We start from the raw sequence: 22,120 nt of genomic DNA, 5'->3' as shown, positions 1-22,120 counted from the left end.
CTGCAGTTTTCCAGCACCAGCCTGAGGTGAGATTGTGTGTGTAAACCCGAGGCTGTTACACTAGAAGTTACCTCATTGTAACCAATTCCCAGGAGAAAGGTTATTCTACATTTGGCATTTTATAGATGAAAATGGTTTAGAACCAAGCGACTGCTCTGTGTTCCTACGAGAAGCCCTGTTTGTGCAGCACACAGCCTAACAAGCTTTCCTAACAAGCTACTGCTCCTTAAAAGTTCCTTTCTCCTCACTCGCCAGGTACATTTTGTAAAAAAGAAATGCATAAAGGGCAGGGGAGGAAGAAGAATGTTTCTGGCTTCTGAAAATGTGCCACATCTATTAGAGATTCTACTAAACAAAAAAAATATAATAAAAAAAAAAATGATAGTGTCTTCCACCACTTCCCCCAAAAAGCCACTTTTCTGATTCTCCATTCAAATAAAACTTCACTCAGACAAGCCAAATAAAAAATACCAGCCAGGCATTGCTATGAAGTGGACCGTGAACATACCACACACGCTGGTGTTACTTGTAGCTGCACAGCTAAAGGCTGGAGTCTTATTTTAACACTATTACAAAGCTTATTGAATTGAAACTTGTAAAACAATAGAATTTAAACTTGTAAAACAAAAGAACCCAGAAAAAGCTACATACACGAGAATGTCGGTTTCAACAACAGTTTTGGAAAGTTTGGAGCTTTGCCTCCATCTTTTCGACTTTTTACACAGGTCTCCACCCAGAATTTCACCAGTGCTGCAATGAAACAGACGGAGGAAACGCAGCCCCATCGTCTCAGAGGGAGGGTCTCGTACTGAACATGCACTCACCTTATCTTAAAAATCCCCCTGATAATTCCTTTGTTTGCATACGGAGAGTGTCCTTGTTTTAACATTAAATACCTGCCACAGAGAAACTCATTCCATTTCAAACTTTACGTTCATAAAAGCTCTAAATTGTATTTAAAATTGTGTTCAGGCACCTGGCAAGAGATCAGATGTTTCCGTAAATGGACTCGGGCCATGTGGCTGCAAGAAGAAACAACCCGGAGGAATTGTGCTGTTGTCGTTATAGGTCACATACCTTTTCATGTTCTTGGAAGATAAAGGAAGAGGAAATACAAACTCACATATTTCAAGAATGAGAAAACGTGGGCATGTCCCTCTCAAAGATCTGAAGACATCTGACTAGAAATAAAGCAATTCTTCCCATACTGTGTTTTGATTTGGGTCCACCAGTTGTTGCGCCTTATCAGTCTATCCTGGCATTGCACAGATCACGCTTGGATTTCAGAGCACGCTTCCAGTTCTTAGGTGTGACCTCCCACCCCTCCCATTTTCTAGTTACAGTCCTGGGCCTTAAACATTTTTGCTTGTCTGATAAGGGTGGCATGCTTGCTTTTATTAAAAGAGCTCCGTGTAATTCGATGGAATTCACTCTACACCAAAAAAAAAAAAAAAAAAGACATTTTTAAAATGACCAGAATCTCAAACGTGTATATAAACCAGCTTTAAGGTCAAGCTCTAAGTTTTGGGAGCAACACAGGAAAACCAGCACACAGACCTGGCAGAACTGATGATTTAAATTTGAGCTCATTGATCCATCAGCCCTGAACAAACCGGCCCACGCTTGCGATGGGCCAGTCCTGCCCTTGACCGCCCCTACCAGCTTGCCATAGACTTTTAAGGGAAATAGCAAGTGTACGGAGTTAGGAGTTTTATTTAGATATATCCTGTTCATGGCATTTCCATGGTCCTCTAGAAAAAAAATTAAAATTGAGATGATAAAATTTCAACACCAAATCCCTTTGGTGCCTCCATCCCATGGTATTTTTAAAAACCCCAGTCCGGACAGGTAAGGGAAAAGCAGCACAGAGAATCAAATTCTTCAAACACAAGTTAGCAATTTGCAAGTAAGTTCCTAATGCATTAGATGAACACATTTGTGCTTTTGACAATAGATGTAAAAACTCTCTCCAAACTAATAGGAGCTCAGTTGGAGATTAACTGAAAACATGTATTTTAAATCAATTTCCCTTGTTGCCTTCAGCAAAAGAATGTGTTAAACCGTCCTGATAAGAAATAGTTTGATTTCTAAAACAACATTATTGAATTGAACGTCTGCCAAAGTGACATTTTCCTCGACAGCTTGAGCCAACCTACCCAGTAACGCCATACGCACCACGTTGTCAGTGAAACAACTGGATCAAAGTTAGCCCTTTAAATGCGTACATTTTGACTGAACTTTTGCTGTTTAGGCTTTAGCCTCTAATAAAAAGTAAATCCGTTAAAAAACTCTGCATGTAACTTCCTTACACATTATTAACAAACAATTAAAATACAAGGTGTGTATTCTGGAAATAGCTAATCCTCTATTAGCTGACCAGTTTGGGCAGCACAGTACAGAGAGGTATCGCGCTGTTGGAGTCGGAGGTCAAATTAGCCCTCAGCTTGTTGGCGACCCCAACTACGGGAGGCAACTTGGAACCTAATCCTGCGAAAGAACTTGTATAGCTAGAAATCCGTTTATTGGAAGTTTTATCAGTGCTGGGTGGTTTGGGCATTCGTTTACAAATCCAAGGGTGCCTTAAAGCTTGACTCGGAGTCAGGCGTGCGGAAGGATCCCAGCTGAGACATTCTTTTAAGAACTCGATAAACAAGGGATCGTCGCAGCCTTTCAGCGCAGTCACCCAGTCTTTGTTCCCTGGAGCGCCTCGGATTTTACCACGGCGCGATCGGCTCCCGTTAAGGGTCACTCTTCCATCCGTGTGCGTCGTTACGGTGCAGTAGCGAGGATGACCCTTGGAGGTGATGAAGTTCTTGGCTCGCTTGGATTGATCCAAAAGCTTCTGAGGTGGCATTCCAAGCAGTTCCATCATACAAGCCAGCTGGTCTCCCTCGTCCTCTCCAGGAAAAAGAGGGTATCCAGTCAATAGCTCCACCAGAATACAGCCAAAACTCCACATGTCTATGGGCATCCCATAGCGACTGCCCAGAATCACCTCTGGTGCCCGATAAAATCGAGACTGAATATACGTGTAGACTCTTTGGTGCTCAAAACAGCTGGACCCAAAATCTATAACCTTGATTCCACTCCTCCCTTGCTGTTTTAGGAGGATATTTTCTGGCTTCAAGTCACAGTGTATGATTTTGTTTCTATAAAGGGCATCCAAACACTGCAGTATAGAGTGAGCGAACTTGCGTACCAGTTGGATACTGAAGCCCTGAAACTTATTTCTTTTAATCAGCTCATACAGGTTCATACTCAAGAGTTCAAAGGTCATACAGATGTGGTTCCGAAAGGTGAAGCTTTCCAGCATGTGGATAACATTCATACTGCCCGTTTTATCCTGCTTCTTCAGATGCTCCAGAATCCGGATTTCTTCCGCTGCTTGGCGATGGAATCTCTTTTCGTTGCGAACCATCTTTAAGGCTAAGTGTTGGTGGAGTTTGTGATCGTAGACTTTAGCGACTTGTCCAAAACTGCCCTTGCCAATGATTTTGAGTACTTCGTACCGGTACGCAAGATGGTCATGGGGCACATGAATGTAGCTGCCTTGGTCATCATCATAACCTCCATTGTTGGGACCACCAATTACTCCTTGTCTCTTTTTTGCAGCTGGACCCACAAAGTAAATTTCAGAAAAATTAAATATCTCTTGCTGTTCATAAGCAGATAACTGATGTTTGTACTGTTTGACAGCTTGCTCTGGAGCTTGGGAAATGCTTTTATGGGCTTTTGAGGAACCACTACCTTTGGAAGTACTTATGCTCTCTGTACTTTTGTCTTTCATCAGGGAAGGAAGAGATCTTTCTGAACCAGAAACTCCTGCAGACTGGAGAGTGCTACTTCTTCTGTTGCCAGAGTCCTCAAATAATTGCTCCACTTTGACCTGACTTCCAGTCAGAGGGTGATCCTTCATTCCAAGTTTGTTGCTAGAAACCTACAGATGTAAAACCAAAACAAAACAAAAGCTTTACTTTATATTTTAAAGTACAGACTAAGAATAAAATCAATACCACGTAAAACAAAAACAGTAGCATTGACAGGTTTTGCACTTCTCTTAGGAACAAATAGAAAATGCTAGACCTAAACTAACTCAAGTTACAAGCACAGAAGGGCACACAAAGAGAATGCAACTTACTGAAACAAGCACTTGCACTAATGTAGTGTATTTTTAAGTCCATAAAGGGTAAACCCCAGACAGTCGAATGCTCCAACAAGGACACAATACCTTTCTCTACTCGTATGCACACAGTCAGCAAACAGCCGGGGGAACAGCTATGTTTAGCTTTAAACGTGGGTGCAGCAAACACAACCAAGGACAGATGCAACTTGCACCTGTCTGAAACATGCAACGGAGCAGGAATGTGCGGAGAAGTGTTGGGAATATTGCAAAGACAAGTGGGCCAAAGGAGACAAAGAAATGAGCAAGTGACATCAGGCTGGTGTAACCAAGCTGAACGAGGAGCCAAAGGATGACAGGGCAAGAGAAGATAAACCATTCTTTCTCTTTTTCTTTTTTTTTTTTTTAAATAAAATGCTGGTTTTTCTTTATAGGGGAGAATAGCATCATATCCACAACTCCTTTTAAAATCATGAGAGCTGCACAACTATCTTAAGACAGGCTCGGGAGCTTTGAATAATCAAGAATCTCTCTTACACCAACTTTGTTGACAGTTCTGTAAGCACTGCCTCTTACTGACATGTTAAAAGAAAGTGAGAAAAGCACTGTGAAATTTTTCAAGCTTGTCATTTGTACTAATTATTAAGTGCTCAGCTCCCTGGACTTCAGTTCCAGTTATTCCCCTTTTCTACTCACTGACGCTGAGACAGCAGAGAGGTGTTGGCTTATCCTGCACAAGGCTCAAGAGCCAGGACTAGAGTAGCAACATCTGTTTTCCATTTTGTCCTTTAATCTAAAAATAAAGATTCGAGACGCATGCCAAACCGAATCCCTGAAAACCAAAATAACTACACAGGGATCGAACAAAAAATATAAATAAACCCGCATATCCACAGCAATAAACCCAAATTCCTTTTTGAGTTACATACCATTCAACGTCTCAGCACGGTCAGTAAATAAGGGAAGTGAATGTTCTCGCCAAAAACAACTACACACGTCTCTTTTAAGAGTCTGTTTGTTGGTGCTGCCTCGAAATGTTAGCTCTTGCTCACCAGACCAAAAGAAAAAGGGCATTTCCTGCAGAAGTTGGTCCTTATCAATGGTGACAAGGGGCCACTGGACATATCCGACTAAGTTCCACTACTCTGCGCCCTATCAGCCCAAAAATACAGAGTACGGTAAGAGACACGCCTTTCCAGAAAGTCTTAAATAAAAGCAAAAAAACTCACAACAAAGCCCAGCCCTGGTAACTTAAAATAAACGCCTTTTTCTCCGAGCCTGGCTGAACCTCCGAGATAAGAATGACATATTTTCAGAAGTGGCTAAAAGACTATTCAGTCCAGCAGACTCAAACAGTAAATTTGCAAATAAACAATGAACATAAGCACAGAACGAGGTGCACACGTGTTTGTTTTCTGAAGTGTTCCAAGGGTGGCAGGAGAGAGGAGGCAAAAACAACACAGTAGAAGTCTTATTTTCACCTTTGCAAGCAAAATATGGTTTCCAGAAACTGGGGTTAACAGCCTGAATGTCATCAGTTGTAGCAATGTGACAAAGTATGAAAGCCTCATAAAGCATGCTAAATCTAAATATTCTTGATTCAGAAGCAACAGCAATTCTGCTAATGCTGTTTGTAGCAAACATTTTGTACCTTTAAATCCCTAAATAAACAAGGAATTCATTATTCCATTTATCCTGGAACAACTACTTAATGAAGTAACTATGCCTTTGGATCTCAACCTTGATTCAACAGCCTTTCAATAGTAAAGGACTAAATTTTCGCTCTCATTTGCTGTGTGACGGTTGGACACAAATATAGACCCATCTCAACTTGAACTCTGAAGAGCTACACTCAAAGTCAGGTGACTCCTGGGTAACATCAGTTTTCTTTCAACAGCTTCCTTTTACAAATCGCAGGCCGCACAGGTTTTGTTTTATTGATAAAGTGCTATTAGCAGCCAAGAAATGCGATTGCACACGTGGCGCCCTGGTGAAGATCTTCACATACTTACAAAGCTTTGTTTTAATTGAGGAGGAAACTGTTAATCCAATTCCTACACAATTGGTTTTGCAAAAGTGCATCAGTTATCTTCTGAATACCGAATTAAACAGAGTTAAACCCATGTATTCTCCAAACAGAGCTATTCATGCTCTCTTGGAGCTAAAATGAAAAGAATAGACAGCTGCAGACAGCAGAACTTTTCAATTCTCATGTCACATTACATCGTAATACAAAAAAATCTTGCAAGAAGGAAACCAAATATCGCTTAATTCCAGATACTTCCCATTAAAATTGAGCACAATGATTTTCCTTCTTGCATGCTTCACCTCCACTCTCACTTGCAAGATACCACTAAGGCTGTATTTTTTTGATGTGTCATGTCATCATGGCAAAACTAGACATTTATAATCCTTAATCTTGCCTTAGCAGGCTTGATGGGCAAAATACAAAGAATAAGTTACACCAGTAAAACAAAATATTCACAGCGTTATATTTATATTTAACTGTATGGTTCCATTCTACTGATTTCTGTTAAGAACTGCAGTTACACCACGACTTAAATACCACAGTTTAGAAGTTCCCACACCCCTGCAAAAAAAACCCCAAACAACAATCCACTAGTCTTCAAACTCTACAAATCTCTGAATTTCTTCTGCTCTCCCTCAATATTGCCAAAAAGGGAAAACACAGATCCACACTGAGTGTGCTCTGTCAATGGCACAGACTGTATTAATTACTAATATCTCTTACAATAATTTCCCACAAGGTGATGGTTTTCAAATGCATCTTCCTCAGTGGAATGTCTTTTTTCACTTTCTAGAGAGTGTTTTTTTAAGCTCCAGCTCCTTCACTTCTGCCAGAACTCAACAAGAGCCAAAACATATTTAAAAGCATATAAAGGTCAGATCTCTGCACAGCTAAACATGACCACTATGCCCCGTTGAAACAAGTCAAGGAAAGATCTCATAATTCCACATCTGCTGAGGAAATACAGCACTTATGAAGAGCCACATTAACACTTCCAAGTCCATAAAGAGCTATTTTGCTAGCGAACAAAGTGGCAGATAATGCCAAAGCTTTCAGAGGAGCAAGATACTTTTGTAAGATGTTTGGCAGCCGTGCAAACCCACACTGATCCTTCTGCTGTTTGTAAGTATTTATCTCTTGGAATTTTCATGAGGGAAACTAAAATGGAAATGTGCGAGAGTCAAAGCAAAGCATGCGTGGATTTACATGCTTATCGACACACAAGGTGTCACAGCAGAACACTTCAACCATTTGTGAAATAACTTTCTTGATTAAACATGAGCTGAGGACAGTAAGGTGGGATTTCTGAGGCTGCCTAGCAAGTTCTACATCAAGTACACCACATCATTTTTAAGCTTAGTAAAAGCAATAACGTTAATAAGCTACTACAAAGCTGCAACATCCCACCTTTTAAATTTATTCTCTAGAGTGAGATACCTAACTCCCTTGACAGTTTTCAATGCCACAACAAGAAGACCCAGACAACTTTAACATACTCACATTAGATCTTCCAAGGGAAGGAAGTCCTGAAGGGCTGTGTTCCTCATTTGCAGCTTCTTGGTACCTAATCTGATCTATCCTCATATAGGAGTCATATAATCCATCCGCAAACCTGGCTGGAAATGTTCCATATACAAATCAGTTAGTCACGACAATTCCCGTTGATCCAGACAGATACAAACACTGAGATGTGTCTCCCTCAGCACATTTTAGTCTGTAAGATCGTAAGTTCTTGTTCATTTATTAAATGATCTTTAGAATTTTAACTACATTTTGATACCACAACAGAGTGCAAAGCTCTTGGGAAATCTTAGTTTGTGACACTTCTACTTTAGAGCTTTTTTTTAAATCAACTTTTACACTGCAAGTATATTCTTAAGAAACATTAACCAACATACTCCCCATTTTCCCTTAAGCAGGATAATCCTGAACGAGCCTCATTGAGAAGAGCAACAGAAAATGAGCGCGCACGTAAATACTTGATAGGACTATCCTTTGAAGCAGGTTATCCTTTAAAAATTATAGATGGGCATTACGGATTTGCTGCAAGGGCGGGGGCGGGGGGGGAAGGTCGTGCCGGTTCGCACCGCAACTGTTGGCAAATACTGGTAAAGAACTTAAAATCGCAACGTTTAACGCGACTGACTCCGCACCGGTGCTTGGGGGTTTGGGAACGGGAGAAAAACCAAGAGGGGGCGCGGGGCGAGGGGGGAATCCCGGCCAACCCGCCCCCTCCCGCCGTGGGACCCCCGGGGAGGGCCGGGCCCGGCCGCCGCCTCAGCCCCGCTCCGCTCCCCCCCCGCCCCGGCCCGGCCTCACCTGCACCGAGCGGCGCCTCCGGCTTCCTGCCCAGCAGCATGGTGGCGGAGGGGGCTCGGCCCCCATCCCCCGCCGGCCCCCGAGCCGCCTCCCGCCCCGCGTTCCGCCGGCCAGCGCTGCCCCGCCGGGCGCCGAGAGCTCCGGGCAGGCTGCGCCCGCCCACCCGCCACCGGCCCGGCCGTTGCCACGGGAACGTCCCCCCGCCGGGCCGCGCCTGCGCAATGGCGGCGCGGGGGAGGCGGGAGGGCCGGGCTGCGGAACGGGGCCTCCCCGGGCTGGGGTGGGGCTGGGAACCGCGGCAGCGCCTTCCTCACCAAAAAAAAAAAAGTTATTTTAAAACCCCTATTCAAAGCCTTTGGGTTTCATCGCCCCTTTTTCTTGCCCCTCTCCCCCGTCAGCGCGTCTCGCAGTGCCCCCCCCCGCCCCAGGAGAGCCCTCACAGGACAAAGCGCAAGCGTCCGGGGAGAGGAAAAGGCTCCGCTAGGAGAGAACCGCCCCACGGCGATCGCCTCCCGCGTGTGGAGGCGGCCGAGGCGCACGGCGGGGGTGACCCAGCGGCGGGGGGAGCGGGCACAGCCGGGCCGGGCCGGGCCGGGCCGGGCGGTCGGAGCGAGGCCGCGGGGAGGCGGTTTCCAGCCGGACGCTTTTGCACCGCGGGACGGGCGCCATGGCGGCTGCCGCGGCCTGAGGGGGAGCGCGGGCCCGCCATGTTCTCCAGGGCGTTCCGGGTGAGATCCAACACCGCCATCAAGGGGTCCGATCGGTGAGTGCTGGGCCGGAGCCCCCCCGCCGCGGCTCACGCTGAGGGGAGCGGCTCGGTCCCGCTGCCCGCCGGGCCCCGGCGTCCGGCTCGGGCCGGGCCGGGGCCGGCACGGAGCTGTCGCCGCGTCCACCCTTGGGTTTGTGATAAACACCAAGTGCCGCTCTGAATGCGAAACGTGCTTTTCGTCTGAGGGTGCTGCCGTAATGAAACCAGGCTCACATGAGTTTTTATGTCGAGGTCTGGCTGCTTTACTCTGATATTCTTGTGTAGCGACGCTAGGCGGACCTGCCGAGCTTTGAGCTTGACTTGGCCCTGCCGCGGGTGGCCACACAAACCCGCCTTGTCCCCATCGCCGTGTCTAAAACATCAATTAAAACTGTCTGAAAGGCGATGGGGGAGAGGGAAATTTTAACCCCCCTGCTCCTCTGTGACAGGTTGGGCTCAGCAAGTCGCACACTCCCAGATTTGTGCTCAGGAGCTCAGAGCAGTAATGAAATCCCAGTGTGAAACCTCAAAGACAGCAACAGGAGCTGTACGCGGATGGCTGCGTCACGCAGGTCAAGCATAGTTGGCCTTTCTCCTGATATTCTTCCATCACGTAACTGCCTCATTTGTAAAGCCGGACATAAATGCTTCCAATTATCTTATGTGAAAAAGTGGGAATCTCGTGTACACCCAACAAAATAGTAACTACTGATCTAGGAATTATTTTGAGCGGTGCTCTGGACAGCTTTGTAACGCATTTGTGATTTTGTCCTTACAGGAGAAAACTACGAACAGATGTCGCAGCAGCTTTTCCTCACCTTAGCGCTGAACAATTGGCTGAGTTTATTCCAAACAAGGAAGAGCTTAATGTCATCAAAATATACTCTCACAAAGGGGAGGCCGTCACTGTTTACATGAATCACAGGAATCCCATACTGTTTGAAATTGAGAAAGCTCTGTATCCAACAGGTATGGGGAGCGGACTAGAATAATCCTCCCTCTTATTGGGCACCAGCCTTTCCCAAAAAGATTTCCTTGTGTCTGTGTTAAACACTTATCCTATCACTACAGCATTGGTACACTTCATAATCTTTAATGTACTTATTCTACCAACATCTTTGTGAAATCAGTGGCATTTCTGGGTTCTTTATGCAAAAAAGGAAATCGAGGTGCTCAGAGCTTAGAAACAAGTCTTTTAAGTCATTGTAGCATCTTAGCCCCATTTCTGTCTTTTGTCCATTGCAAGGTGTAGTTCCAAGAAGGATGATGTTCGCTTCCTGTCAGCCCTGGATTTAGGCAATGAATTGCTCTGATATTCTATGCTTTTGTTTTTCCCAGACCCAGCAGTTCTTCTCTGTTGGAACAGCATTTTAGCTTAGAGTGCCCTTGATTTAAGGAAAATAATGCAAACATTTGTCTGTATATAACAATTCACAGGAGCTGGAATTAACTAATTAACTAGCAGTTTATTTTTCTCCATCACATCTAATTATTGTAGGATTGTTCTGGCTTCAGATTTCTCAATTACCTGAGTAAGAGGAGAGGGTTTAGTTGTGGTTAGCATTGTACTGCTTAGTCTTAAAGATGGGAAGAATCAACAGCTAGAGAAGTTTTTAATGACAAATCTTTAAATTTGGTTCTGCTTTGGGACAGTGTACACGCTGTGGGTCTACCCAGATCTTCTCCCTGCTTTTTCGACATGGCCCCCTGTGCTACAGAAACTAGCAGGAGGAGCAGGTAAGAGGACCAGAACTTTGTCAAATTGCATTGCAAAAAGTTGTTGCCTTCAGGGCTTTTTTTTTTTAAAGTTATATTTCCCAGTGGCAAAAATGTACCTGAAACAAAAAAATGTGAAGAATACGTACGCACAGAGTAATTCATGGTGATGCCCTAAAAAGGAGAATAATATGAATGAAAAAAAAAAAAAGTAGGTTAAGCTGTTTAAATGCAGTAACCTGTTCCACGTGGGAGTCTTGGACTTGGAAAGATCTTCTCAGGGCGATCAGCAGCTCTGAACTAGGACACAGAACTGCCTGTGTCATTGGTCTGTCTTTTTGATAACTTTACTTGAGCAGCGGAGTTCCTTTGCTACCACCCTGCTTCCTGTCAATTCAGAGATGAAGTAGCTTGTCCTGTGGATGAGAAGTGAGTTTATATGGGAACCTACAATTATAATAACTGTCAAGTAAATTGTGGATTGTGCAGGTGAGGTAGGATTTGAATTCCCGGATTACTGGCTCTACCACCTAATTATGGATCAAGACTAAGAAGAAAGGACTCTGTTCTCTGGAACCTGCTTTGGATGCAGTTCAGACTCAGGAGAATCAGGTCTTTATAAACTTGAAATTGCAGAACTGCTCAACCAGGAAAAGATTAAATTGCAGCCGCTGCAGCCTTAGTCTGTAAATGGAAGTGTACGTGTAGGAAGAGACATCTTTTTTTTTTTTTCCAGTACACAATATCTAAAGTAGAACTGAAGTCCCTCTGTTTACTTTTGGGGAAATAAAAGTGCTTAAATGTGTAGCTGTGATAAGACGTCTGAGCAAGACTTGTAGTGACCTAGTTTCTGGGGGAAAAAAAGTCTTGCTAATGGGGGAAGGCCATTGCTGAAAGTGTGGTGCAGGTCATTCATCTCCCATGGCAACCAGGCTACCTCAGGGTAGATACAGAGATAAGAAGCTGGCCACCGAGACAATGGCCAACGGAGGCAGAGAGGAGAGGTAGAGCCACATCTCAAAAGAAGAGGAAAGGCAGGAGGCCATCCAGTGCTGCAGACGCACAGGGAGGGAGCACATTTAGGGAGCATTCCATTGAAAAGAGATGCAAGGTAGTAGTATTCCTGCAATCTGTTCAGTGAATTCAAATATCTACTGTCTTCCCTGGTTATTTACATGATATACTCATGGTACTTACCTTGTCAGGTTGTCTTTGTGTGATTTCTGGCCTCGGAGATGTGGAGCCTTTGTCGCAATTGCAGAGTTCGTTCTAGATTTGCTGAAAGTAGTTGTGAGAGTGAATGGGAGGAAAAATACATTGACTTCTTCAGCATACACATTAAATCTGTGATGCTGAGGAAAAAAAAAAGAAAAAGTGAGATGCCTTCAAAACCAAACTGTGGAACACAGGTCAGTCCATGAGACTGCAAGCTCTAGACAATTACAGCTGCTATGAGGGAGAGCAGATGCTCTTTACGTGATTTGATGGTGACGTGATGCCACATACACAGCGTGGAAAACTGTCGTTTATTCCCACGCCGGTCTGTTCATCCCAGGAACGGAAAGCAGAAGGAAGCACACCAGAAAGTGTCTTGTCTCTGTCCAGATGAGCAAGGAGATGATTAAGGCGGCTCCATCAGCTAAGGAGAGTTCCCAGCTGAGTGCAGCTATTGTGAGGATCAAGAGGGTTGGGTCAGCAGTTGCAAATTTTAGGCAATTCTCTCTTCAGGGGGAGAGAGCTGCTGGGATTCCCAGGGGCTGAGCATGCTCGGCTCTTCTGCAATTTTTTGGGATGTGCCCAGCACCCTCGTGCATTGTATCCATTACTCCACAGCGCAGTAGCAAGAAGTGCTGCCTTACTAGCAGAAACAGAGAATCGTGTGCTCAGCTATTAACAGGCTTGTGTTTTTGCTGAGTAAGAGGAAGGATGGGGGTGGAGGAGGTAGTGGCCGAGTCTGTCGTTGGGAAATGGATGTGCTTTATTCTTTCCTTCAGATCTGATGCTGCCAGGAGTTGTAGTGCCATCTTCTGGCTTCCCTCAAGTGGAGCGGGGCTCACTCTGTGCTGTCACCCTCTTGGGAAACAGGTATGGAGGGTTCTTTATCCATGTCTTTTCTTAGAAACTAAAAACAAAATGAAGTTATTTTTTTACAGGAAGACCCTGGGAGTTCTGAGGAAATTAGAGCAGAATTGTTCTCATGTATTTGATGCACCGTGGACCTAAACAATGGAAAATACAGCAGGCAAAAAACGCACTTAAGTGTCTGTGTTAGGATATGTTTGAGGTTGCATGGACAGCTTTGTAAATGGGTTCTTTTGGACCGGTGGGGGCACAACTGGTAGATCTGTTTTGAAACAGTAATTTTTTTAACAAAAGACAGTATTCTACACAGTTGTCTTTTTGTCTATGAGGAAATTCAGAGTGAGGGAGCAGTGCTAATGCTCTTGTTTTTTCCCCCCCACTGCTAGTCTCTTTTGGCAGTGCATATGCTTCTTGTACTTTATTAAAGCAAAGAACGTGTCGCTGCGCAACGTTCACTTCAGTATCACAGCTGCACGAATCCCTGGGTTTCTTTGGAAGACTTTACATACCAGAAAGATAGCTAGGAAACACCTAGATGCTTTAAAAATCAGGTTGTAAGGAACAAGGACATTGTAAAAGTAATCTAGGATCTCACAATGGCACGGTCTGTCTTTGTGCGAGCAGCACGGTGTGTTTGTGCTGTCCTGCTCTAACATCTTTTCTTTTCCCAGAGCTCCAGTAGCAGTTGCAGTTGCCACGATGTCCACAGCGGAGATGCTGGCGGCTGGAATGAAAGGGAAGGGCTTTGCTGTGTTGCATACATACATGGATCACCTCTGGTGGGTAAATCATCAGGCATTTGGTAAAATGTGTAACGAGCCTCGTTTGTTTACTAAAATCTAAATCTGTGCCCCAGTAATCTTAATGTGTTAGTTCAACATATTGAGTTATTTGGGTACAGTTTAGGTATGAGCATTACTAAGGTTTCAGCTACATGTTTTTGATGATCACACTTTTCTGACAGAAGCAGATGTCTGTCCTGACATCTATCCATTACATACATAGGGGAGACAGATACGTAAAATTATTCACTTGGTTCAGTCCCTTCAACCTGAGAGTAATTATTATAGAAATAAAGCTGGAACATCCCTGTTACTCTGATTTTTAGAAAATCTTGTTCTATAAAAAAATGAACTTTGATTAATTTTTACTTTAAAATGCTCAACTGTGCTAGTCTCAACCAAATAAAAGAGTTGCTTTGCATTTGTAGTCAACTGGTCTGCTCAGTTTTAAATTGAGATTCATGGGGGGAACACAGAGTTTATGGAGGAAGGTGAGTTAAAAATAAATTTTATAGTTCTGAGAACGCAGAAGAAGATCCATGCAACTGCCAGTGCCTTTTATCAGGGCGACACTTATTCATTGTCCAATGGGTTTCAAAGCAGTAAACAGAAAGCTATGTTATGCTTTTTTTTCCTTTTATAGGGAATATGGTGACAAATCTTGTCCTCCTACCTTAGCTCCCTTGGTAACAGATTCTGCTGAAAAGGAGAGTGCTGGAGATGAGGAAGAGATGGAGAGGAAGGAGCCCGTCATCAGCTTCTCCACTGACCCATTGCAGCATGTGGCCGTTGGTGATTTGAGCCTGAAGGAGCGAGACAGTTGTGCCGTACTGATGGGAACGGAGGAACTCGAGGAGAGCAGAGCTGCAGAAATGGCTCAAGATGCCAACGCAGAGGTTCAGCGGGAAGCTGAAGACAGCAGGACTCCACAAGGTATTTTTGCATCCAGATGAAACTGAACTGTGCCCCCGTGGTTTGCTGAAGCCCACACCCACTGTCTAGATCACTCTGGCAGCTCACTGCGAGAACGGGGTAGAGACAGTTCTGTGTGATCTGAAAGACCGTCTGAGAGAACCGAGTTCTCAAAAGAGATGGACTACTCACGGCTTACTTGTCCTTTTTATGTCCCTGCAGAGCAAATGGATGCGTTATTTAATCAGTGCTTTTTTCATGCCTTAAAATGCAAAGTCAAGAAGTCAGATCTCCCTCTACTCACCAGCACATTTCTACGCAGCCATATGTTCTCATGCTGGTATGTGGTAAGAAGATTGTCTTTGGATTTGCATGCTGGGGTTTTGGCTTTAAAACCGTGGGGATCAAGTGTCGATGAAGTTTTTGACTTGGAAGTAAAATTCAGTCCTTTTCTAAGATTATCTAAGATTATGCTCACTTCTTACATCAGATACTTTAAGGATTGGTCGGACCAGTGGTAGCGAACTCGAGTTGGCTGACATTTGTTTCAGGATTGCTTAATCACTGAAGTGGCTGGTTGCTCACCCACAGGAACATCAGCACTAGTTTCGCTCATCATGTTCTATTTATTAGCTTGTTTGAAGTAATTCTTTCTTTGTGTGATTCGCATTTCTGCTCTTAAGAAACTTCTAGCATAAGTAGCGAGATTTAAGAAGAAATGAAAGGTGACTTGTAACTAAAGAACTTTTAAAAAATCAATTTATAGCCCTGCTGGACAACAACTGGACATAAAGAAATCAAGCTATAAGAAGGTGAGATTTTTCTGTTGGTTTTTGCATTAATTTAAATAAGAAATGGAAGGAGAGAAAAAGTTTAAAGTCAAAATTAAAGTGTTAGTAAAACAAACAAACACAAAAACCTAGAAGCTGTTCTTAAAAGCCAAGTTATTTTTTCTCAGCTCTCTGCTCCTGTGGGATCCAGGGAGAAAAGTAATTGTGCTGAGAGTATGAGCATCAATCAGCTTTGAATGCAGCTGCATTTATCTGCCACTATCTACTGCCATAGCTCTTAGAGGCTTCTGATCGTGTTGGACAGTGCAGTTACTTGCAAGAAGAGGCCATTCCTTTTCTAGGGCTGTTAACGAACAAAAATGAAGAGAAAGGAGATGATATTGTCCCTGTTGTGTAAATGACAAGCAAAGCGCATTGCCAAAGATCTCACAGTGCTCTCCGTGAGACGGACGGTGATTTGGCTGAGGTGCTCACAGAGCAAACAGACAGCAGAGCTACAAGAGTAGCACTTGCTTACTCTTAGAGCCAGAGGCGTTCACTGCTCCTTAGCAATTGTCTTATTTAGTGAAGCAAAGGCGTAGGGTGTGTATTTTTTTATTTTAAAGAAGTTTTTCTGACTTAACAATTAACTTTGATTCAGTCAGAAACGCACGAGCAGGAATTTAAAATGCTTGACTTCACATTTCTGGTTGTCATTTCCTGCAGTTCTCTAAATTCCTGCAATGCATGCAGCAGCAGCAGATCTTACAAGTGAAGGAGCTGAACAAAGGTGTGGAGAGCATCGTGGAAGTGGACTGGAAACATCCAGAGTATGTCGAATATTGTAATATTTTAAAGAGTTGGTAGTCTCTGAAAGAAGGGAGCAGAATCTGCTACTTCCAGCTCTATTACCTGTACTCTGCTTGAATTTGTGTTCAAATAGCTGCAGCAGCCCTCATTTCCTAACCTTAACATGCTACGGAGGGATTTTATACCGTGCTTCTATACAACATTGCTTATGTTTCCTGCTCTTGTAAAGTTCTTCCAGGTAAACTCTATTCTTCCTTCTTTACTCAGTGGCAGTGAGCGTGCTGAAGGTCTAATGGCAGTGTCATGATTTCCACCTTTCCTTTCTTGTTCGTTGTGCATTCATCCATAGAACTTCAGATCAGAAGGGACTGTTAAATGATCTGAAAATTGCATAGGGCTCTTTATTCTTGTAGTGGGTGTACAAATTTTCCAGAGAAACAGCTTTGAAAATGTTATAGAGGATTCAATTCCTTGCAGTGTTAAAATGACAAATTTCTGGCTTCCAGTTTGAATGCTAATAGAAGAATTCTAGCATCAAGCCTGTTAGCAGTCACTAAAAAGTACACTCATTTGACAGTGTCTTGGTAGTTTGTGTGGGTTTCTTTGTTGGTGTTGAGGGGAAGGAGGCAGGAAGGCAGTTTTCCATCTATTTAACAGTGACTGTAATGGTCTGACTTTCATGCCCTCCCAGTTTAAGCAGGTTTCCCCCTCCCCATTCCATCTGTGTGACAAATCAAGCACTTTGCAAAATCAGAAGCCCAAGTTGTAGTCTAAAAAAAATTCTTTTTAAAAAAAAGGTGTTTTCCATTACACATACAGATTTGCACAAATACTCTTACCCTTTCAGTTACTTATTGCATGATTCCTCTATCAGTGTTTCTGTTCTCTTTTGAAGGGTTAGTAGCTACATCAAGAGCATCCTACTCATTCCTTCTGCATATTGGCACATTAGCTTTCTTGGAATTTCCCAGTGGAACTGAGGCTTCCTGTTACATGACATCTCCTTGGCAACTAATGGCATGGAGAACATTTCTGTAGATACAAGCATATCTTCCCTTCTGTGTTTGGAAAGAAGCAGAATCACTTTGACTTTTTGCATTAACTTTTCTCTCATTATACTTGACCTTATCATTAGGAGACAAACGCACTCAAACTCAGTTTTTGTTAATTCTCATTTCAGCATTAAAGCATTTGCAGTACCCGAGGGATTTTCTTCAGCTTCTGCTTCCCAAGACCACAAGAGTGAAGACAGAGAGCAAGCGTATCATGCTCCTGAAATCATTCCACTTTATGCTGTCTCAACAAAAATGATCCCACTCTTTCAGGAGTCTGGGCACAGGTAAGCACTAGAAAAGTTCAACAAAACCATTGGTACGGGAAGAGGGAGACTAACAAACTGATGCTGTTACCATTTTATTAGCCCTCCTGGGGAGGGCTGTGTGATGCTGTCAGGAAAGGTGATGGGAATCAAGAATGTATTAATTGCTTCACAAAAGGGAAGAAAGATAAGAGGCTGTGACAACTGTGTTCAGTAAGCACTCACATCACTTCTCCCACAGCTAAGGAGGCAATAGCTCAAGTGTCAAAATTGATCCATTTTTCTTGGGTTGTCTTAATTTGCCATTGGATAAGGCATATTTTGCCCACCCACAGTATGGTTTACTGAAAAGAGGATGCCTGGATAATTTAAGGAACTCACTTGCCTCCTTGTGCCCTAATCTTACCTGTTCTGATGCAGTTCAGGTAGCACTGGCAGCCTATCTTAAACTGGGCTCCCGGAACCAAGGGGTTTAGAGTCTAATTACTGCTGTGAACCTTTGATCTGGTACGCAGCAGCTAAGATGTGACAAGAAATCACCCCCCCAGCAGCTCTGTTTCAGTATTGAGCTACCAAATGTAGTCAGGGTAGTTGGTGTCTTCTCTCTCAGTGACAGAACCCAAGTATGTAATAAGTTTAAAAGTTTTCTTTCTCTTTTAGAAAAGGCAGCATCCTCTCAAGCAGTGAGGTGAGAAACATCATCATTAACTACGTGAAGACTAACGAGTTGGTTGATGAAACAAACAAAAAGTAAGTAGACATGGAAGTTGTCCAAGCCTGCTGCCACAGGAGGGGCTGAAGTTGGAGGGGAAAAAAGTGAACTTGTTTGCTTCTAATGCGTGTTTTTGTTTCATAGCTTTGTAAGGGTGAACACCATTCTGTGCGACTGCCTGCTAGATAAATCAGAACAAGATGAAATCTCCAAACTTAAATGGGATGACCTCTTGAGCAGGTGACTGTTTTCCCAATGTAGTGTTTCAGTGTTACACAGATTTATCGCATGCGACTCAAAGCCATATGTTATTTGAGCTCCCTAAGTTGTAACTTTCTACTGGTAATACAGCAAAAAACACCCAGAGACCTTTACTTGAAGGATCTCTCATTCTTCACCATTTAACAAGCATCAAGCATTAACTGTTCTTGTTGGGTTTTTCTTTGTTTACCTGCTCAGCACTTATCAGGGAAAGCTTCCTAAACAAACAGTGGCTGGTTCTGTGTATAATCTGTATGTACATATTTATAAAGCCATCCTTTGCAACTGAACAATAGCTTAAAAGCAGAATTAAAGAAGACTTTCCTCTGCAAGAGCCAATTTAGAAAATTTTACCAGTAACAATCGAAACTATAATTTTTGCGAGTCAGTAGACCAGCTTTATTTTAGTCAATTATTATTATTTAAATAATAGCTTGGGTGCAAATCTTTGCATGAGATCATCGTGCATTATCTTCTTAAGATACAAACTCTTCTCACACATAGAATCTTGGCTTTCATGTAATCTCAAAAGCCTGTGGAAGGCTGCAGTGGAAAAGCACAGTGAACATCAGACTTGCTGTACTCTATAGACTAATTTGAATTATAAACTTTGTCCAGGTGCCTTGAACGGCTGCAGCCCCTACACCAGGTGACATTTTTTGGACAAGAGCCTATTGTGAGGAAAGGAAACATTGAGCCCATCGACATAACCGTAGCACAGAGATCATCAAATAAGAAGGTAAAAGAGAACTAGAATTATGGGTTTTGAGCAGAAGCCCAGATTCCAGGAGCAGTTTTTCTGGAATAGGACATGACTTGCTAATACCCACAGCAGTGATGTTTGTACTAATTATTAAAACCCGTAGGTGACAATTATCAAGAACCTTGAGCTGTACGGTTTAGACCCACAGTGTGTGGCCAACATTCTGCAACAAAAAGTACAAGCCAGTGCCACCATCACCCCAGTACCTGGAACAAAAGACAGAGTTCAAGTCCAGATCCAAGGCAACCAAATCCATCACCTGGCCAAGATGCTGCTCGGTAAGTCTGTTCTGGAACCGGGCTTGAACTGGTTACAGCAAGATACAGATTTTCATTCTTGAGCTCTGAATATTTACCTGAACTCTTGGTTACGTTGCAGAAGAATATCAGCTACCTCGGAAATATATTCAAGGCCTTGAGAAGGCTCCAAAGCTTGGCCGGAAGAAATAGGAGAAAAATCTACTGGAAGAATGACTCAGATCTCATTATTTATACAAGCGTTCTGCCAGCAAATCAAGGATCATGTACAGGCCCTATTCATTCAAAAATGAGTCCTGGATGTTTGGGATTCACCCGAATAATACTGCTCCAGCTGTTCATTTTTCATAAAAATAAAAAGCTGAATAAAACCTCTAGTATTATCCTTTTCCATATATTTTCTAGAAGTTCCTAATAGTGTGCTGGTGTTCTGGCTGCAGCAGCTTTTGGCTCATTCTGCATTCTTGCTTTGCATCTCTTAGGAAAGGCACAGTAATAGAACCTCCACCGAAATGTGAGCAAAGTACATTCCAACACATTGTCCTGGAACAGTCCAGTTGTCAGAAGTAAAACCCATTTGGTTTTAGATTTTAAAAATTTCCAGGTATTAATATCAGACTTTTGATCACTGAGAATGAACTCTGTTAGCTAGATTTGTATGGTTTATATTATTTTAATGTATAATACAGTTTATAACATTAACTGCAATTTATCACAGGTAGACATGGGTAGCGGTTCTGTCAAGTCCAGCTAAAATACTGAGAAGATTAATGGAACACTTTGGTCAGGTTTCCCAGAGGTAGATGTACTGTACTTCTTCAGCTGGATCTTAAACACTTTACAGTAGGGCTAAGAAATTTAAATTCACTTCTATGAAGGATTCCTGTATTTTCCCTTTAGACTTAATACACTATAGTTCCATAGGAGGGCGCCAGAAAAAGAAATTAAAGAAATTTCTTGAATTACTGACAATTTTATTATCGTCTTTTACATTGTCTGCATATGAACAAATAGTTTCAGAACCTTCAAAAAAAGCTGGAAGTGAGACATTTTTTTAAAAAAATGCCATAGAATTACTAGGGAGTAGTAAAAATAAATTACAGCATTGCAAAAATGCATTTCACTTTGCCATAGAAGCTTTACTATTCCAGTCTATACACATTATTTTACATGTTTTACAATAGAGCTGAAAAATAAATTCACACAAACAAGGCAACACAATATATACCAACCAAAGGCACTGCCAACAGTATTTTGCGCTTAAGGAAGGGGCCGATGCTTCTATCCTTGTCACAGCTCAACTGACTGTTGAGAATTTGAGTTTCAGGATCTACCGATTCCTCAAATGCCCCTGTATCTTGAAAAAAAAAAAATAACAAAAGAAAGAGGCCTCCCTGTTGCAGGAGGTTTTCAGCAGCATTCACGGTAATTGCATAAGAAGCCATGCCTTGTACAAAATGTCAAAGACATGCTGGGTTCCAGGAAGGGAGACAGTCACCAAAACGCCAGTAGAAAACAACAACAAAAAGAGAAATCTTCACAACTTTTAGCCAGAAAGAGAAGGGATTTAAAAACAAGCGGCTGGATCGATCATCTCAGAACCAATGGCAGGTTTTAAAGTGTTCTCGCTCTTGCCTGAACAGAAGTATTTATATGGTGCTTTCAAAACTCAAAAGCACTAGGTAAATGTTATTTAAATTACTTCACGAGTGCATAGTGAAGTAGTGAGCATTCTTGTAAATGGACGAACAGCCCCAGAGCATGAAAAATGCTGCTTTACTGGGGCTGCTGCCACGTAGTTAAAGGTCATGGGGATGTCAAGTACAGTACAGCTGGGAGGCCAAGCCCTGTTAGCAAACCCTTGTGCACTACTGACTAAAACTGAGCTTGCAGAAAGTGGCGTTTATGCAAACCAAGGGGCTTTAAGTGATGCACTTGCTCTCTTATGGTTTATACCAAACATACTCAAGTATAAATCTGGGAAGAAAAAAAAATCCCAAGCAGTCACCTTGAAAAAAGAAACGAAACAGTTCCTCGTCCCTCTACAGCCAAAAGCAGCCTCGTCACAACAGGACTTGGGGTAACCGGGGGACAGGATTGACAAGGCCTCTTGACAAAAGCCCCTTCCAAGTTCCTCCTTAACCCGAATGCAAAGTTTTCAAGCTTAAGGGAAAAAAAAAAAAAATAAAAGGCACTGAGGTAAATTTTAGACTCTTCCACATTGTCTCTGCGGTAACTGTTACCCAAAACCTGGTCCCTCCCTCCCCGCTTCACGCAGGAGGGATCGCAGCGAGCACCAAGGGACACTTGTTCATGGAGTCAACGCGAAACCCATTCCCGTGCTCCATCCGAATCCGGCCTGGATTAACGTTCTGTTTTCTCTTTCCGCCCGGTGTAAACAGAGGGAAGACTGGACCTGGCTGTGTGCAGCATGCTGGGGACAAGGCACCGAGGGTAAGCGCGGGGACCGTCCCCTCTCGGAGCGGCGTCCCCGGAGCCTCCCGTGTCCCTCAGCATCAGC

The 22,120-nt window shown here is 43.2% G+C and overlaps 2 protein-coding genes across 2 annotated transcripts; one reads left to right on the top strand and one right to left on the bottom strand.

Annotated features, from left to right (window-relative positions):
• Positions 1 to 1,543: 1,543 nt before the first annotated feature.
• On the bottom strand, positions 1,544 to 8,633 carry DYRK3 (dual specificity tyrosine phosphorylation regulated kinase 3). The gene is made up of 3 exons (XM_065649521.1): positions 8,469 to 8,633; positions 7,650 to 7,765; positions 1,544 to 3,937 (listed from the first exon to the last, which is right to left on the bottom strand). Exons 1-3 carry the CDS (start codon positions 8,506 to 8,508, stop codon positions 2,369 to 2,371), a joined length of 1,725 nt encoding a protein of 574 aa, XP_065505593.1. The 5' UTR covers positions 8,509 to 8,633; the 3' UTR covers positions 1,544 to 2,368.
• Positions 8,634 to 8,801: 168 nt separating this feature from the next.
• EIF2D (eukaryotic translation initiation factor 2D) lies at positions 8,802 to 20,019 on the top strand. Its single transcript, XM_065649343.1, has 15 exons — positions 8,802 to 9,231; positions 9,995 to 10,185; positions 10,870 to 10,953; positions 12,927 to 13,017; positions 13,686 to 13,793; positions 14,440 to 14,729; positions 14,931 to 15,048; positions 15,475 to 15,520; positions 16,205 to 16,308; positions 17,469 to 17,627; positions 18,267 to 18,356; positions 18,463 to 18,558; positions 19,198 to 19,318; positions 19,446 to 19,620; positions 19,721 to 20,019. The coding sequence occupies exons 1-15, from the start codon at positions 9,176 to 9,178 to the stop codon at positions 19,789 to 19,791; spliced, it is 1,800 nt and encodes a 599-aa protein (XP_065505415.1). The 5' UTR covers positions 8,802 to 9,175; the 3' UTR covers positions 19,792 to 20,019.
• The last annotated feature ends 2,101 nt before the right edge of the window (positions 20,020 to 22,120 follow it).

Source organism: Caloenas nicobarica, chromosome 21 (genome assembly GCF_036013445.1).
Source record: "Caloenas nicobarica isolate bCalNic1 chromosome 21, bCalNic1.hap1, whole genome shotgun sequence".
Taxonomy (NCBI): domain Eukaryota; kingdom Metazoa; phylum Chordata; class Aves; order Columbiformes; family Columbidae; genus Caloenas; species Caloenas nicobarica.
This window is presented reverse-complemented; position numbering and strand designations above follow the sequence as displayed.